The sequence below is a fragment of the Azolla caroliniana genome, unplaced genomic scaffold (assembly GCF_043228905.1).
Source record: "Azolla caroliniana isolate FFs.n. ecotype wild unplaced genomic scaffold, voAzoCaro1.0.p SCAF_1, whole genome shotgun sequence".
Taxonomy (NCBI): Eukaryota; Viridiplantae; Streptophyta; class Polypodiopsida; order Salviniales; family Salviniaceae; genus Azolla; species Azolla caroliniana.
The window spans coordinates 20,020,661-20,040,018 of NW_028230436.1; the positions used below are offsets into that span (position 1 = coordinate 20,020,661).

General features: G+C 36.9%; 2 protein-coding genes across 4 annotated transcripts in view; one reads left to right on the plus strand and one right to left on the minus strand.

The window, feature by feature from the left end:
- Positions 1-1,758, plus strand: part of LOC147869135 (uncharacterized) — a 43,504-nt gene extending 41,746 nt beyond the window's left edge. Inside the window, exon 4 of the mRNA XM_087319182.1 lies at positions 1,266-1,758. Coding sequence (XP_087175308.1) covers positions 1,266-1,657 — 392 coding nt within the window. The 3' untranslated portion in view covers positions 1,658-1,758. The remainder of the gene's footprint in view (positions 1-1,265) is intronic.
- A 2,584-nt stretch (positions 1,759-4,342) lies between these two features.
- Positions 4,343-17,669, minus strand: LOC147869136 (NADP-dependent malic enzyme 1-like). Of its 3 annotated transcripts, none has more exons than XM_087326727.1 (19): positions 17,453-17,669; positions 16,300-16,420; positions 15,634-15,708; positions 15,281-15,538; positions 15,127-15,192; positions 14,939-15,034; positions 13,661-13,732; positions 13,466-13,549; positions 13,247-13,345; positions 8,896-8,943; positions 8,747-8,800; positions 7,962-8,060; positions 7,804-7,893; positions 6,440-6,514; positions 6,281-6,355; positions 5,893-5,983; positions 5,643-5,771; positions 5,075-5,199; positions 4,343-4,712 (listed from the first exon to the last, which is right to left on the minus strand). In XM_087326727.1, exons 2-18 carry the CDS (start codon positions 16,378-16,380, stop codon positions 5,111-5,113), a joined length of 1,581 nt encoding a protein of 526 aa, XP_087182853.1. In that variant the 5' UTR covers positions 16,381-16,420; positions 17,453-17,669; the 3' UTR covers positions 4,343-4,712; positions 5,075-5,110. The 3 variants fall into 3 exon arrangements, with proteins under 3 accessions (XP_087182853.1, XP_087182844.1, XP_087182835.1); XM_087326718.1 differs by lacking the exon at positions 4,343-4,712 and adding an exon at positions 4,738-4,856; XM_087326709.1 differs by lacking the exon at positions 4,343-4,712 and having other exon boundaries at positions 4,928-5,199.
- Positions 17,670-19,358: the final 1,689 nt, after the last annotated feature.

The following is a 19,358-nucleotide window of genomic DNA, read 5'->3' on the forward strand; positions in this document are numbered from 1 at the left end:
GGAGGGCATGCTGTTTTCAATGAGGTTGACTGTAGTAATCTAGAATAAGCATGTAATCCTCACTGCATCCAAGGGAATCTGTCATTGTAAGTCCGTGGGAATCTGGTCCAGTGGGCCACTGACCCTTCTGAACGCTGTCATATGAAAGACTGTCAGATCTCTGCATATGTCGATGGAACCTCCCGGGTTCTGGACCAAGAGATGGATGAAATGGATTTTGAGGATGAGATATGCACTTGGAGCAAGACGAAATGGATACACTGCGATGAACTAGCTTAGAATCATATAGAATACCCTTAAGAAAAGAAGACAAATTCAAACCCTTTGCATATTATTCAGAGTGAAGTTACATATGAGTTAAGCTATGAAAAGGTCAATATCAAGTGCAATCGGACTGAGTTTGGGAAAGTGGGATCAACCACATAAAAGTGGAAAGAGATTGGAACAGATCAACAAGTGATGAGAGACGAATTTCCATGGACCTAGTAAATAATGGTTTGAAGGTTATATGAGGTGAAGGCTGTGAGAGTGAATTCTGGAAGGGTGAATCAAGCCCAAAAATTGGAAAAAGTTTGTGGACAGTTCTAACAAGTGACGAGAGAAGAATGTCCATGACTTTGTAAGGAATGGTTTTAAGCTTATATGAGGTGAAGACTGCGGGGATGATCATACCACCTTCTTGAAAATCTTTCTTTTCAATATTCCATATAATTTGGAATTTCAATCATATCCATGAAAGATCTTTTGTATGAACTTGAAGTTTGTGCCAAACTTGATTTCTACTGGGGATATAGAAACCTAATGTTATATGTTTCTTTACAGGTTTATTTCTTTCTTTTAAGAGGCTAAACTTTTGTTATTTATACCTGATCCCAATTTTATTACTCGGAGGTAGTTCTACATTAATGTACATATTCTGAGAAAGTCTTTGGATAATTTGTTAGGTGAGGGCATAAGTCGTCTCAATACAGAATGATGAGATTTGTAGAGCACTCTGATAAGAACAATGGGAAGTGAGTTAGAGGCATTCATGGTGGTTAATATTTTTCTAGTGTCTCATCTATTGGCAAGCTCAAGAATTAAAACTTGGATATGTTGCCAAAAATGAATGCACGTCCATATACACATACATGCATAACTCGTAAATATCTTTCATTAGATCAAAACTACACACATATCTATAATGCTCTTGCAATATACTGACACACATCTGCATTGTAATTTTCTTGAACATTTTGACCCTAAAAATGACAACATTGTTGCAGGAGAATTCCTCACCACATCAGAAGCCCAGGAAAGGCAAAGAATGTATGATCGATTGCGCAAAACTCGGAAGAACTTTGTCCATTCTCTGTTAGTCATAAGGGAACATTTGCCATCGGGGAACATGTGCATACGTTGGAATATTGATGCAACAAGAGTGGGTAATGTAGCTCGATTCGTAAACCATTCTTGTGATGGAGGTAATCTTCAACCATGCCTGGTTAGGTTGACTGGCTCCATCATCCCTAGGGTTGTATTTTTTGCTCGGTTAGATATCCTTGATGAAGAGGAACTAACTTTTAGTTATGGTGAGAGCATTGATAGGTCTGATGCTCACCCATGCTTTTGTGGAACTTCTTCTTGTAAAGGCGTTCTTCCATCAGAAGACACATAAACCTTTGTATATGAATCTGTTGGATGTAAAACTATTAATGCCTGAAATGATGTAAAATCACTTGCTTCCAATGTCAAATAGCCACAAAAAGGTTCTTTTGATTTTTGAGAAGACCATATGTAAACATGGTTAGGAACTGGTATTTGCATGATTGGATTAGTAGATGAAAAGACTTGCCTTTTTCTTTTAATCAATGGGAAGTAGAAAACCAATAACCCAACCATCTCATAACGATACATACATTTTACTCTAATTACATCAATGTTTTGTTTTCAAGTTCTTGATAATAAAGATTTAATGCAATTAGTTTGATCGTCTAAACAACTCGTGTCATTCTGGATGACTGATAATAAAGATTTAATGCAATTAGTTTGACCATTTAAACAATTCCTGTCATATTGGATGACTGATATTTGTGCGATTCATTTAAACAACTCTTGTTATTACTTGATAACTGATATTTTTGTGCTGCAGTGTTGCGATAATTTGATAATCTGTTTGTAGGCTGTAGCATAAATAACTCATGTTAATGGAGGAATGATATCGGTTTATCATCATAAGTCCGAACAAATGAATAGAGAGCAGCACAATTGATGGTGTAGATGGATGGACATAGAATAGGGAGGTCAGTCTTAAGAGGAGAATAAACAAATCTTGTTTTATGCTGGAGGATTTTACTTCCAATCCTCCTCCCGTTTCAAAACACATCAATGGATGTCCAGATGTGTGCTACTTATGTCCTTGTAGCTTGTTACATTTAGCTTAGTTACATCAAATTTGAAGGTTGAAAAGTTTGGTGTTTTTGACATCCAACTTAAAGACTGAAGGCTCTTGATCACTCCAGATTGCAAGCGAGGATGGAGATGGTTGAATGAAGGTCAATATAGTTGTAAAATGAGATGGTCACATATTTCCATGCTCCAATCATAGCCTTATGAACTAATTCTAAAGTCTAGTTTTAGTGGTAGGATAAGCAGGAACCTATTTATACTAGGACATGGACATCCAAAGTTTTACTATTGAGGCAAAGCTCTCATATAGATGGATTTGTAGAAAGGTTGATTTCCACAATATCAATCACATTGGTAATGTTAGTGTGGCATCCCCATGTTCCTGTTGCTGCATGATCCTTCTTTGCCCCTCCTCGGCATTGTTCTTGTTCATATATGCTATCGTTCCTTTCTGCCTCTGCACATGGTGTTGAGGCCATCGGTCATCGCCTCTACACATTGCCACCATCATTCCTTTGTGCATGCCTCTGCACATGCTATTGTTTGCTTATGGCTTCTTTGTGTTCGATGGTATATAATTCATGCATGAATATATATATATATATATATATATACATATACATGCTCAATAGACCGCCAATTTGGTTTCACTAATTATTCTGCATTCGATAACGGCTGTGCCTTCCCATCTTTAGTGTATAATTGTTCTGTGCTCCTCCATGTGGTCATCGCTTAATCATGCAAGTAATACTCATTATTTCCCCCCTTTTTATCTCATTCTTCTTTTAACTAGCTAGGTATGGTTTATCAATGGAAAGTGACCATGCTTGTTTATCACTAGCCATCATAAAATCCTAAAGGGACATCAAGAAATTAGAAAGGATATATTAGACACCTCAACTAAAGACATTGGAAGTATTGGTTGTGATGCAAATGTAAACAACAATGAAAAAGTAAGAAAAGAAACTATAGTCAAAAATATCGTAAAGTATTTCAATTGTCTGACCAAAAAACATTGGTTTAAATAAGGAGAGACTAGTGGGCACTAAATGGTTATTTAAAAGGAGTTCAAAACATTAATCAACAATGGCTACATTAATCTCTATGTAAACCATCTTACACACCCAAGCTTTCTGGGTCTATGTTCTTAATTTTGGGCACTATCCACAGCACTAGTTAACTATCATTCATGCTTTTATAGATCTTGGTGTTGGGATGATACCATGCTTCCACCCAATATATCCACTTGTACCAAAATCAATGTTTATCCGTTCCTTTCAACTCTTTGTACATCATCAACTGTATTTCCTTTTTGCTCTATGAGAGAAACTAAAGGCCTAGTTCAACAAAAAACTAGTTTGAGCCCCTTCTTTATATTTATAGGTCGCAATTTCCTACTTGGCTGATTTACCCCAATTAACTGGAAAAGCCAGCTAACACAGTGATGATTTCGAGATGAAAGCCATCCTTGTGGTCCGCGGACTCATCCTGAAATTCTATAACTTCAAGCTACTGTCGCACAAACCAATTCACTCAGTTCATGCCGGAATCTAATCACCTTAATGGCATACGACTTTAAGAACATACTATTTTAAGAAATGGTCTCATATGTAAAGCAAACTAAGAACTGTTATGCTATATATACACAACACGTCTCAACCTCCAACTATTCCTCAACAAACCAGACAGTAAACCAACAACGGTCTGCAAATAAAAGTTGTTGAGGCAAAACACCTAGATCATGGGTTCCATTCTATGTTTATTTTTTATGTAACTTCGTTTCTTCATTCGAAAGTCATCTTTGACACCATTTTATCCAACCGATTCAGTTCTACGAATATGGGAACAGTTAAACATCAATATAAAACATTAACTGATTCAATCATTGCGTGCACAAGAATGATCTGGCATTGATGTCAAACCTTCAAAGCAAGTTGTGTTCAAATTCAATGCACAGAAAAAAGAGGAAGCTCATTATTTAAAAGTACAAGTTTCAATCATACATAGATCCTTGGTGTGTTTCTTTATATAGACTACAGAATAAACATATGGAAGTTTTTTGAGGATGTGCTCAATATATATATTATGTTGATATAAATTAGATATACGGACTTGTGATCATGTGCTTACTAACTCAACATGTTTTCTTGCTTCTAAGACTACTCAAAGATATTACAATCAACATCTCTTTTCAAGTAATCTATGAAAAGTTTTGTTCATTTTATTCTCAAGAAATTCCCACTAAACATAGAAGCACGAACTTCATGCACTCTGGCAAGTGGTATAGTAGCCAACGCTGAGCAAATAAATGCCATGTTATTTTCCTGCAAAAATGTAAATGGCATATTCTCTTTCTTATGATATAAAACGTAAACTGAATACGAGCAAAATGTTTGATGTCTTAAGACTCCAAGGAACTTAACTAGACTCCATGCTGATTTTCTTCAAGGCCTGCTTGCTTAGACACACTAAAGAAACCCATAAATATAATCTGAGCATGTAAACTATGGTTAATGTGAATTTTATGACAGGTCTGTAGTATACAAAATTTGCAATAAACTTAGGAGAGAATACGTTACTTTAATTAATTTTGATAGTATCATATCAGTGTGTAAACAAGTCGAATTATGTAAAAATAAATCATTATGACACGTTAAATGAGGATTTCCATTATTCTGTCTCGTACCTGCTCATAAACAGAAGTTGATCATCATTCTAAAGATCAACTATAGCATCGGTATGATGGGTCCCACATTCGGGATTTAGCTGCTTCCAGTAAATCATCTGGTTTCGGTAAATTTGTTGCAATTCCTGTTTCAACCACATAGTTTATTGATTTCTAATGAACCAATAATGACCAAATTAATCATTCAATTAAAAGTACATATACTTCATTGAAAATCTATACTGTCTAGTTGAAAGGATAACCAAAGACATTCAAAAATTTTAATGTAGAATACACTAAACAGAAGTATACTCTATATAGAACTTTTAAATCAACATGTTATAAATCCACTTTAAGCTATCTACATTGTTTTTTTGCATCACATACCCTGGTGGTATGATTACTGAATGATCAAGATTTTCTTCATGTACCTGTTGATTTGTGTTTCCACTCTTGTGACTAATTCATGTCATAAATGATGGTTTGTGTATATGGTCTCATATGTTATAATGATTATGAACAAACAGCAATGTGAATAAACCATAGGACGAATTATGAGCAACACCTTTCCCACCCCAAATAAACATACCAAGTTTATAGGCCATGTTGGCAACTGCCTTGCCAACATGCAATGAAGTCTTCCGAATTCTGTTGAGTGGAGGGTACACAAGTCCCACTTCTCTATCTTCATCTGTAACTTGTGATGCAAGAGCATCAGCTGCATCAGCACATGGTTCTTGATTATTACATTGAAGTGATGCAAAACTGTTTAGAAAATTCCATGTAAATTCTGGTTTTAAACATAATACCATGATTTTTCACATAAACATGATTTTCACCTGCTGCTAAAAACATTTCATCTCGTACTCGTGTTGCACCAGAAAGAGCACATCCTAAACCAATTCCAGGAAATATGAAAGCACTATTACCCTGGTTCACAACAAACAATATACATCATATATGATATTATAGGTAAAACTCCAAAATACAGTTCAGTATTTTTATTTATTACCCCAAATGCCTCTGGTCAAACCCCATAAAGACGCAATTATTTTGGCCTCTTAAAAGACATTAATACATCTTTCTTTCTTTCTTTTCTCTTTATGAAGTTGAGCAGAGGAGAGATAACAAAATTCAGTAGCAATTTAATACAAAAGCTCAGGTATATTCAGAATTTTCCTTTCTTATATTTACTGGATAAGAATCATGTAAATATGGAATGCAAACCTGTCCTGCATGAAACAATCTCCCATTAACATTCACTGGATCACTGTGGCTGGCACATGCAAATATGCAACGTCCCTAATGGCATATAATGTGTTTATTGCCAATAGTTATTTAAAAGAGAGCACTGAAATAGAATAAGCATTGAAATATGTCTATTACCTGAGTCCAACTGTATGCTTGCTCAGCTGTACACTCTGGTGTAGTGGGATGTGACAAAGCAAAAATGATGGGTCTCTAGAACAAAGTAACAAATTCAGTTGTGTAAATTACAAGAATTATGATAGCAGAGAGGAAAGCTGAGTGAACTATTCTCAGGAAATCTAGTCAAAATAAAAAGATCTATCCCTTATATTGTGATCTGGTTTTCTACTTCATCACTCTTGCTGTCCTGCAATCTTACAGCAACACCGATTATAAACTATATTTGATAAAACAATTGTATTTATGAGGAAACGAGGAAATGTATCTACAATGCCACATAGGTTTCTTCAAAACACTGTTCAACATTCTCTATATCATTGCTGAAAATTCAAGAATATTAGAGATGTTTTTTCACCTGCATTTATATTACAAACATTCACATAACCAAGATTATGGAGTGAAATTAAGCCTAGAGAGGCAAATTAGCTGCAAGCTAAGATTACTGAGTCAGATTAAGTCTAGAGAGGTAAAATAATTAGACGTCCTTTGTCAAGACAGATTCAGGATTGGCTGGTTTACGTTGCTGGGTATACTATGTGGTGCATCCACTGTTCGACAGTAAGCTCAGAGGTATTTGGTGGGGAAAATAAATTCTCGCAATATCTCTCATCACTCTTTAAATTTGTAATTATTGCTAGTTCCAAGTTTGGGAACATTGGTCCTCAGCTCTATCATTCTTGTAAGCCATATTTACCTGGACAGCTGGGCTTAAAATCTCACCGATCTACTAGAAGACTGTATATAACCCAGGGGTTAAGCACATTGCAACCCAATCTCCCCGTTGTGCTACGAGTATTACTAAAAAAACACTACAGATTTATAGGTGACATTCTAGTATTCGTCTAATACCTTCATAAGCCAAGCCTCATGTTGTACACAACATTGCAATAATATTATAATAATTGGTTTTGCCATGTAGCTTGTTGGATATAAAGGTCCAAGAACTCCCCATTTGTAAATTTATAAAATCCATTTCACACAAAAGCTCTCTTAAGAGCTTCTAGGACATATTTGGGTCACTTGGCCAGTGTGAACTGGCACACGTACCTACAATCACATTCTAATAGAACAATGTACTTCTGACCTTAAACAGATATTTAGGAACTCTAAAAACATGTGTATCTTCAACTGCTCCTTATGTTTTGCTCTGCACCTCAGGTTTAAGAGGCATTCCTATGAATCATGCCCTCGTTGATAATCAGTATTGCTTGCATTAGTTTATTGGATGCCTTCATAAAGGCAATCTGATGATGGAACTGTGGGATCTTCCTAAAAGGAAAGCATGTGACGCCATTTACAATCAGAGAATAATATTAGCACACCTTATTGAGGCTCGCCATCTCTTCACATACGTCTTTGGTGAAGCAATTTTCCATCCCAGAAAATCCAAGAAGAGCAGTGGGGCGTACAGCCTAAAATAATTAACCAGCTTAAGTAATGCACAAAAAAGCAAATAAATATACATGAATGTAACACTTACTTTCACAGAGTTAATTAGGTTTTCCTGATACAGGCAGTCTTTTGCGAAAGGTAATTTATGATTTTCCAAGGTATCAATACGAGATTTGACCACCAGACCCTATAGAATTCATCATATACTTCAGTTGAACAACATGCGTGTAGAAAACAGACATTTCTACTACCTTAGAGATGGCAATGCTTGAAACCTTAAAAGAGTTGCTTTTTGGGTTATGCATATTCTAAGTACATAATTGTGCATAGAAAAGGCTATATAGTTAAATTGTTTTCCTACAATTAACTAAGTCAGCTTCAAAATGACAATAAGAACAATAGTTTCTCATCATGAGGAAGATGTATACATGACATAATGTTCTATTGATGAATGATATACAAACATAAAATCAATGTAGAGATCATAATGCCATAATATGACCATTAGGCAGCATAACAAGAACAATACAACATCCAGAAAGACATAAAGTAGTCTCCTATGTTAAGATAATAGCATGCCAGTAACGCAATTGAGAATGGTATATGTATGACAAAAGAGGAAACTCATCCTGCAAAAACATATTTATTTCCTCTTGGATGGAAGCCTCTTTCTCCATTTCTCATACATTTTTCCCCATTTAAATCTTGGTGTCTCACCAAGGGACTCAATTTCAATCTTTTGTTTCCTAATCATATGATTTAAAAAGTATGATGCTGGATGCCTAGTAGATTCTTTATATTCTGAAATCATATTGTTACATCTATGAAATTTACGAAAATTCATTTTCTATTTCACTCATGCTCTTAACATACCTTGGAATCAACCAACCATATATGTTCCCGTGCTTCTTGGATTGATATGTTTGCCTGGAAAAAAAAACTTCAACTTATTTTGTGCCACTGGAAATGGTCAAAACCATAAATGATCCTGATTCTTTACTATATTAAAGAAGATTCATCACCTCTTTGCTGATATACGTTGCCAGTAATTCAGCTATTCCTGTACTGGTCTGCAGCCAAGAAACAATGTACATCTTCTATTTAATCAACAAAGACATGGTCAGAAATAAAAGGCATGAATGCATGCATTTCCAAATTCCTGTCACTTATCTAGTTTGAAAGCATCCCTACAATTGCACGTCTCTATTTGAAATAAAGCATAGCATGAATCTAGGTGAACATCAGACTCATCTCCCAGTAAAAAAGGCAATGTGAGCTATTCCCCTAGCCTGGGAGGTAGCAACAAAGGGGTTGACCTTAAGGCCAACAATTCGCTATTGTGGTGAGAACATTTGAACATGTCGTGTGGGTGGACATGCACAAGGCATCTATCTGAGAGTGGGGATGGATCAAGAAGGAAAAGAACATGCAAGTACCCAAAAACCACATATAAAGACCCGAGTACACAAATTGATTGAAAACAAAACTAGTTCCGAATTTATATCATTGGGAAACTTACATCAAGATATCAGCATCCCCCTTGATTTTGATCTTAATTTATCAAAATTATTCTTAACCTTTCTTAATCTAACAAAATCTTATGTATTCACCAATTTTCTCCCCGTGAGCCAATCATGTCGAGACATCCACCCCACCAAATTGGCAACATCTTCCAAAAATTGAATACCATTCCCAATGAATCATGGATATCAAGATCCTTCTTGTTGTGACTATGGAGCCAGCCACAACCGGCTAACAAGCAGAAATGGAAACGCAACAAAACAGAAGATGACAATAACAGAGACACAGTTTTAAGATGGAAACCCTAAAAAGGAAAAAAACAGGAGCCCAGACCCCAAACAGATTCACTATATGTGAGTGTGTACAAGACCCAAGGCCACAACCTTGGTTTGATCTTCATTTCAATCGACGGATATACAAAGAGAGAGAGAGAGAGAGAGAGCAGGAAGTAGAATAACACACACACACACTCCTCTACAACTCTCTGATCATACAACTCTAATAATAATCTCTCCATATCTCTGTTGCCCTAGCTCTATATATATATATAGGTATTTATAAATATAGCCATGCATCGGCTTCAGCCAGCTTGCCCCTCGTCAGATCGGCCAAATCGGCAGCTCACAGCTGGACTAGCCAGCATACAGCCGGTTCTTGGCCGGATAGGTTCTCTTCCCATCAGGAGGGACCTCTTCTCCACAACAAACTCCCCCTTCACTCCTATATGGGAAAGTTGACCAAAGCAACCTTCAACCGGCATGCTTTCAGCTTGTCCACAGTCAATGCCTTCATCAGCATGTTCGATACATTATCATCCGTATGGATCTTTTCAAGGGAAAATTCCTTTTCTTCCACTCTCTCTCGTAGCGAATGATATCTCCTCTGGATATGTTTTGTCTGAGAATGATAGGCAGCCTTCTTTACAAGGTGGATGGCACTTTGATTGTCACAATGTAGTAGGAACTGATTTTGCTTCATTCCTAACTCACTCATAAAATCTCTCATCCATATTACTTCCTTGCCGGCTTCTACGGCAGCCATGTACTCAGCTTTTGTGGTTGACAGAGCTACAGCCTTCTACAACCTTGATCGCTAGGACACAGCTCCCCCTGCATAAGTCATCACATACCCCACTGTAGATCAGTTGGTATCAACATCAGCCGACATGTCAGAGTCAGTAAACCCTTCGAGTACAGGTTTACCGGAGCCGTATCTAAGGCATACACCCGACATGCCTTTCAGGTATCTGAGCACTGACTACACTACAGCCCAATGCTCCTTTCCGGGATTTGCTCATGTAACGGCAAATTGTTTCGACAACATATGAAATGTCCGGCCTGGTACATACCATTGCATACATCAAGCTTCCGATAGCTGACGTATATGGAACCTTCCTCATCTCAACTTTTTCTTTTTGTCTTAGGACATTGACTGGCTCTCAGTTTGCTATTTGTCGGCAACGTTGAGCCGACCGGCTTGGCATTCTGCACGTTGAATCTTTGGAGCACCTTTGTCACGTATTTCTCTTGTGAATCTCTGGTGTTGAATCCCTTGATTGTAATCTAGGTGAACACACATATATATACAAGTTCTGAGATTGAATATCTCTAGAGTATAACCATCTAGAATATACTGTAGGATATTTCTAAAATATTCTGGAATGTACTATATGCAAGACTATATAATACTAAACCAACCTCAAGAGTTTCCATATGGTTTACCTAACACAACACTATGTATTGGGTGTGTTACATGTCAAAGGTTCGAGTCTAGAATGTGAAAAGCTTCCCAAGTCAGTGCATCTACTTGTCTAGTTTAGACTTGCCATATTGTACACGCAACCATAGATCCTTGCAAACTAACATGTCTCTCATCTTCTACTTCCAAACTGAATAGTTTGGGCCAGTCAACTTGAACATCCCACCAAAGGATCGTCCATATTCCAGAACTTCAGAGGTTATCAACCTTCGCTCTTATACCAATTTGTTGTGAATATGGAGCCGGCCACAACCGGCTAACAAGCAAAAATGAAACCGCAACAAAACAAAAGATGACAATAACAAAGACAAACCCTAAAAGGGAAAACCACGGGAGCCCACAAATCCCAAACAGATTCACCATATGTGAGTGTGTACAAGACCCAAGGCCACAACCTTGGTCTAATCTTCGTTTCAATGGATGGATATACAGAGTGTTAGGAATATGTCCCTCCTGTAGGAGGAGCCGACTGTTCGGCTGAGTAAGTGCCGACAATTGAATACAAGGAGTAGCCGACTGGTCAGGCTAAGAGCCGACAGTCGAAGACAAGGAGAGTCAACATGGAGAGTCGGCTAGTCAAAACGACTAATCGATCAATCGGCTGATTAGTGATTGTTACTGTTATTATTAGGTTTATAATAACAGACATATTTGTAAATAGCCCATACTGTGCTGAGGTATAAATACCTCTAGGGCAAAAACTTTAGGAGTGTAGAACCGTAGAACTGTAGAATAGTAGATGCTGAATAGAGTTTTTGTAGTGTGTGAGAGAAGAAGAGTGAGACGTGCAAGAGCGTGAGTGGTGCCATAGCTGTGTGTGTAACAGTAGATGCCAAGAGCCATGTGTGGTTGGTACACTCTGTATGAAAGTGTTGTAATCTGTTTTATCCTTCTCTTGTATATCCACTATTATAGTGAAGATCTGTTCTCCCATGGTTTTTCCCTATTTAAGGGTTTCCACGTAAAACACTGTGTATTGTGCATAGTCTGTCTATTTTATTGTTCTCTGTTCTGAGTTGTGTATTTCTGCATAGTTTCCTCACAGATTTACGATCCCTTCCCGACACAGAGAGAGGGGGAGAGAGAGAGAGAGAGAGCAGGAAGTAGAATAACACACACAACACACTCCTCTACAACTCTAATAATAATCTCTCTATATCTCTGTTGCCCTAGCTCTATATACATACATACATATAGGTATTTACAAATATAGCCATACATTTGCTTCAGCCAGCTTGCCCCTGGTCGGATCGGCCAAATCGGCTCCTAGTTTAGCTGGCCCTCATATTTGTCCGGCTCACAACCGAACTAACCGGCATACAGCCGGCACCTGGCCGGATAGGCTCTCCTCCCATCAGGAGGAACCACTTCTCCACAACACTTCTCCATAGCTTGTATGGTTCCGCGTGCTTTAATAGGTACAAGAGTGTAGCCGCATTAGGTCTCACATGTCTTGTTGCATTATCAAGGATTCTATGTGTGTCGTATAACCATGCTAGTGCTTGATATATCCTATAGTAAAAGCACTTCCCAAAGAGGGATCCACTTGGGAAAACATAAGCATCATTCAGCAAATAAAGGATGAGCAGCAGAAAGTACTTAAAAAGGGGAGAGGTATATAGGTTTTACTCTTAACATGTACGCCAACAGGTTTTTGAGGAAGAAAGATTGTGAGAGAAAACAGTTATGAACCAAGACATTGGGGCCTTGAGTTGGTCAGAATTCCTGCAGGCAGAGACATCACAAGGTGTATGATGTGCCAGTGAATCATATGTATGTGCACTAGTATAGATGGCAGATAGATGATGGGATGCAAGGGGATAAGTTAATGGTCACTATCTAAAGTTTAGAGCATGGAATAAGCTTCCAACAGGTGGCAGATACGCTTCATCAACCCACATAAAACAACTTTAGCCACCCTCAAACTAGTCATGAACTGGGTAGAATAACCATCCTGCAGCAGTTAGATTCTAAAAGCTTATGCTTGTGTTTCTCATTGTTGTCACCCGAAATCCATAGTTAAGAACTATTAAGATCCTGACACAAAAAATCAATTACTATGCATGAGTATGACGTAGTAATATTTTATGTTACCTCACCAGCTCCCCTGAAGAGAAAAACATGATCAGAAATCCTGCCCCCAGTCAAGGGCAATGATGCAATTATCCCTGCCAAAGCAACTGCTCCAACTGCCTAGAGAAAGAAGATCCCATTATTTTCATTTCCCAAATGTTTGTCACTTATTTTACATTTATAGCGAAAGACAGCATTTCAAAACAGTTTGTCAAAAAAAAGAAATAATGAACTGCTGACCTGGATATCACCATTGAATACAAGATGAGTACCACGATATTGAAGAAGTAAGCGAAACGCATTCTTATTGGCAAAATCTTCAAACTAATCATTCAGAACAACATGCATTCAAAAAGTCACAATGAGATTAACCAATTCTGGTGTCCAAAGGAAATACACTTAAACCAATTTTTGAACTAATGATCAATTAACCACCTGAATAAGAACTTTGTCGCCATATCTTGACTTGACTGCATCCATGAACTCATCAATAAGTTCATTGTACAACTGGCACGTAGGATTACATTAAACATCAGACAGATAGTTTGTTTACTTGCAAATAGGCATGCATGCTCACTTTTAAAGTAGAAAGGTAACCAAACTTCTTTAAATAAAATGACAAAAAAGCTTATTTAAGTAATAAGGTGTGTACTCATCTTTAATACACAATGCAGGACCAATCTCTTCCTTTTAATGTCCTATACTTATCTCTTCTGAATCAGCACTTTGGGGAAGTAAGAAGGCAAAATTTACCTTAGCAAGATTTGGCCTCGATCCCCTTTGTAAGCAAATTAAGTTTAGAGAACAAAAAATCTCATATCCATAATTGTTAACGATAGTTACCCATAGAAGGTCCTTTTTGTCAAGCTTTAAACTTTTCATTACTACTTTCTATCTGAATCATGAGTCTCTCAAGTTTAGGTTCTAAATCTGTTTAGACTGTTACCAGAAATTGTGGTTGATTTCTAGAATAATATATATATTTTACTCCTGCTGAAGAAAAACAAAAACAATGGATATCCTCTATGATGTTATTAACTGTCAATTCAAGAACACATTTTGTTTATTTTCTACCATAGTACAGAGAAAAGGGAACTAGATCTATTTTAACCTGGCAATATTGACATTATAACCTGTGTCTAATGTTAAATTTTTTTGACACCTATAAGTTTATGTTTGCGATAAGCATCTGACAATAATATCTGTAATGGTGAGATCTACTATATAATCTTATTACATTTTATAAAGATCGTTCTATAAAAATATGTAAGAAGAGCATCTTGGCTTCTATAATTCACATCTCATCCCAATATATGCATTTTATATATCGTCAATGATTGCCTCCTTTGAATATATCTATGTTGCGCAAAGATTAAGATGTCCAAATCAATATTATTTTCACAAATACTTATTTACCATCTGCATTTAGGTGATAGGCCTCCAATTCTATAAGACGATTCACACAATGGTTTTTCTCAAAAGAGGTGTAATAGCCTCTTACACATGGATAGACTCATGTAGATTAGATTAGATTAGATTAGATTTTTTTATTGTTCATAAGAAGGCCAATTTTGACCTATGACATCGAATAAACTTTTCATCTTGTATTTGACTCCTTCCTAAGAAGGGAGGGTACTACTCTTTCATAAAAACTCTATGTGAAAATAAGGCATGTTGCTCATAGAAAGAGAGAAAAGGGAGAGGACGATTTACCTCCTCTTCAACACGTAATCGACGAATGCCAGGGTAAAACGGATCTTTAAGCAATGCCTTATTGTTTGTCCCAACATCAATCATGACTGGTAAACACTAAATGAAGATAAAATTTGGACACATCAAGTTCTTAACCAGCACAATTATTAGAGTTTATCATAAAAAGAATTAGAAATTCCATCAAGCACCTCCTTAGGGTGAATGCCACCACAAGCTGTATACAAGGTTATTTTTCCAACAGGTATTCCCATGCCCTGAATTTCCACATTATATTTTTAAAAATGACAATCCAGACTCATAGACATATTTTTGAGCAAACAATCTGCATTTGTCGAGGTTAACCTGCACACCAAGGTCTCCCATACCCAAAACGCGTTCTCCATCTGTGACTACAATCACTTGAAGATGTCTCTCTGGCCAATTCTTTAAAATCTCCATAACTTGTCCCTTGTCTTCAATTGTGATGAACAGTCCTCTTGGCCTTCTAAACAACAACCCATACTTCTGGCAAACTATCCCTACAGTCGGAGTGTACACAATAGGAAGAAGCTCCTCTAAATTATCCAAAAGGACCCTGAAGAATAACTTTTCATTCCGTTCCTAAAAGTGAAGATAATGAAAATTGTGAATATCTCCACTGTAGCCAGACAGTGTTTCAGATCAACAAGATACAAAAATGATTAGAGAATGCTTACTTGTAAGGCCATTAGAAAAATATATTTTTGCAGGTCAGAATCAGTCTCTCTTATATTAGACATGACACGTTGTACCTGCATGAATGTAGCTTCGTATATATATATATATATATATATATATATATTTTATAACTCAAAGCAAATTGTCAATGCATACTATGATTTTCTTGGAATGCATATTTAACATCTTAGATGACCTCCACAAAGCAAAAAAAACAGTTAAAACAACCATCCATATATTTCATTCAACAAATTTAATTTGCTAGCCAGATATCCTATATATGCCAAGTTTGCCAACAACATCGTACCTCCATAAACCTTAATAAACTCTTTTTCTATGGATACTTTCATCTAAGAAACACTATGAAATACCCTTGTATTCTTATTTATTTCCCCATATGGAGTAATTTTTTGTTGAAACCCTCAAAGCACTTGGCAAAGAGCCTCAAAAAGCAATTAATATTTGGCCAAATTTCCCTCTTTTGTCAATTATATTGCTATTTGAGCATTTAAAACAAACTCGTTTTGAGGATGAATAAGGGGCATTTGGGGAAACAGAGAAAAACTCGCCATATTTCAAAGTTTTTCCTTTTTATGAGGAAAGAAAAGCATAGAGACATTTGACCTCCCATTATCAAGAAAGGTGACAATGAAACCTATGCAAACCTGTAAATCTTGGCTCATGTACGCTGGTGGCAATAGACCATGCAAATGATGTCGATTCCGTTCCAATTTTGTAAAAGCCATCCCTTTATTATACTTGGGATTACGCAACAGGTCGATACCACTGGGCAAAAATAAAAATGAAAAAATAAAATCACTTCCCTCTGAAGTTTTGAAACCCAGGAAAGGGGGAGGGGACATTTTACATAGATATGTAGCTTCAGCATTTCTTGCTAGCTAACAATGAATCTCATCCACTAAGTAAAGAAGAAAGAAATATCCATAACAGAAAAATCTCAATATCATTCACAAAACTTGGATCTTTCTATCTTCAGAAATCATGGATCTTCCTTCTATGGATTTCATATGCTAAAACATTAGCAACAACATGGGCTGACATCTCAGAGAGTGATTCTTTTTGTTTGTTTTTCGAAATTTCTCAGCATTTCTTACAAGCTAGGAAATGGATGTCATCAGATAAGTAGGGATGCAAAGATAAATTCACTTTCCAAGACCCAATGGTCTGATGAAACCTATGAATTCCCATGATCATGTTCATATATGGCCCCATCAGCATTCCTTGCTAGCTCATAAAAATCTCATCAACTAAGTAACACGATGAGAAAACAAAAGTTTCTACAAAACGGATATATCTTTGGGAAAAGGTCAGATCTTCCTTCTATGAAGCACAGAAACCTTACCTAGAAACAAATTAAACTTCATTCAAACCTTGTATCTTCACGTTTGAAGTTTAAAAATGTAAGCTTGGCAAGCTAAAACTCATTCAAGCAATTTTAGACCGTTCTTCCATATTAAGCTGAGAAAATTAAACAACAGAAATTTGAATTTCCTTCAAGATCATGCATCTTTTGTATGCGGCTCAGAAATTAAACCCTAGGGTTCTAAAACTCCTTCAGAAAAAATTGCAGAGTTTTAAGAAATACAAGCACTAGAAATGTAGGATATGTAAGCCTGGAAATCTAAAACGCATTCAAAAAGTCTTGGATCATTGCGTATGAAGCTCAAAAACGTAAGCCTAGCAATCTAAAGCTCATTTAAAAGAAACTTGTGGCAGCATAACGGAAGCAACAACAGCAATTTCTCAGTTATAACAGAAAGAGGAACGCAAATAAGAGGGGAGGGGGGGGACGAATACCTCTGAACAGTGCGAACCCAAGGGGTGCTATTCTTCTCGTTGAGAGAATTGTCATTCTCAGAAGAGGAACTGGCATTGCGGTGGTAAGGTTTGTTGATCGTTGTTTTTGGGCTGTCATTATGATTCGCCAGGAAGCTTTCACGAAAGCTACTTCTGCTGCTCGCCCTTCTGAAGAAGTGGAAGAAGGAGGAGGAAGAAGAAGAAGAAGAGGAAGAGATTGATCTCATCATCGCCATCATTCGATCATCATCATCATCATCATCATCATCTGTGGATCAAAAACAGACACAGATAAAAATATCTTCGTTCGTTCGTCTCCACTGTTGTTTGTTGCTATCTATCTATCTATCTATCTATCTATCTATTCACTCACTCACTCGCGCATTCATTCATTCACTCACTCACTCACTCCATGCGTTTGTTTCACACACAAATCGCATTTCTCATCTCCTCTTTCCAGACTTCGTTCTTCGTTCTTCTTCTTCTTATTGTTCTTGTTCTCTCTCTCTCGTGCGATTAATTGATTGATTGATTCATGGGAGGAGAAGTGAGTGAGTAGCGGTAGGTAGTGAGAGGAGGAGGGGAAAGGGGATTGTACATAATAAATATGTAATATGTCTTCTTCTTTTTTGTTTTTGCTCTGAATATGTGTGTGCACGTGTAACATTTTCTTTTGGAGAATAGAGTCACGTGTAATCATTGTGGGAGTCATACATAAAAAGAAGGAGAGAGAGAAATGCCTAACCTAACGTTAGATGCTTTTCCTTTTGGGGGGGGGAAAAAGGGAAGTTTGGGATGCATGACGGGATTATTGTGTTTCCAGGAGAGGATTACAAGAAGATTAGATTAGGTTAGATATTTTTGCATTCATAGAGATGCCATAATATTGACCTATGGAACCTTTAAGTACATAAGTTTTCTTTATGTGTGCCTCCTTCCTAAAGAAGAGATGTTCATACTTTAAATAAAGCACAAAATCTCGATGTATGAATAATGCATACCCATATCAACTTCAACCTTCCCGGTGTTTTCTTTAGTGTGACACTCAAACTTCAAAGTCATCACCTTTTCTTAATATGTCATTCTAGCTTTTACAAATTGCACTATATGTATGTAAAGCATGTAAAAAGCAAGTAATGCTCATCCTCTACTAGCCCGTCCTTGTATTCCTTACATGCCTTTATATTTGGTTGATTCTAATGCCATAATGCAACCTCAATACTTAGGTTGTGTGATCGAATGCAAAGGAGTATTAGGGCTCTACGAGAGTTAATACTCATGTTAGTAACGAGGTAAGGTTGGATATGATCAATAGGTCTTCTTATCTTATATGACCCTAACATTCAGGAATGATGCTTGCAATGTGATATTCTAATTTTGTCTGTTTAGCATATTTCCACCTTTTCCTTACTAGTTCTATTAATCTTTCCTCAATAACTACATATTTCATACCATCACTCGACAGCTCTAAGATATCTCCCACATCCCATCTTTTGAACCATTTTTTTATTTCAATTACCCAACCAAATGAGAGAATTTTGGTATTGTGATTCTTTTGCATTTTCGCATCCAACATTCCAAGCAATACATGGTAATCCATATACTCTCTATAGCACCATTTTCTCTATAGGTTAAACACGTGTTTTTAAGAGTGTAACCAAATAGAAGATGTGTGAGAAAGTCAGATCGACCTCCCTTTGTGAGTTGGACCATTCATAACTCGATCTCTTGCTCGATGGCTTGAATTTCTTGTGTCGTATCATGGGTATGTTGTTCTATGTTTTGTTGGTCTTTAAAACAACTCCCATGGTGAGAGGGGGTGTTGAGAGGTATGTTGGTGAAAGGGCTAAGAGCGAGGTTTATATTTGGTGATACCCTTGCGGTTACCCGTCCTCCATAGTAGCGT

Coding starts and splice junctions, on each gene's coding strand:
- LOC147869136 (XM_087326727.1), bottom strand. CDS start 16,380: ATGGCTTTTACAAAATTGGAACGGAATCGACATCATTTGCATGGTCTA. Junction 8,801..8,895: donor CAACGTATATCAGCAAAGAG/GTGATGAATCTT, acceptor TTTTTTTTCCAG/GCAAACATATCAATCCAAGA. Junction 6,356..6,439: donor AAGCATACAGTTGGACTCAG/GTAATAGACATA, acceptor ATATGCCATTAG/GGACGTTGCATATTTGCATG.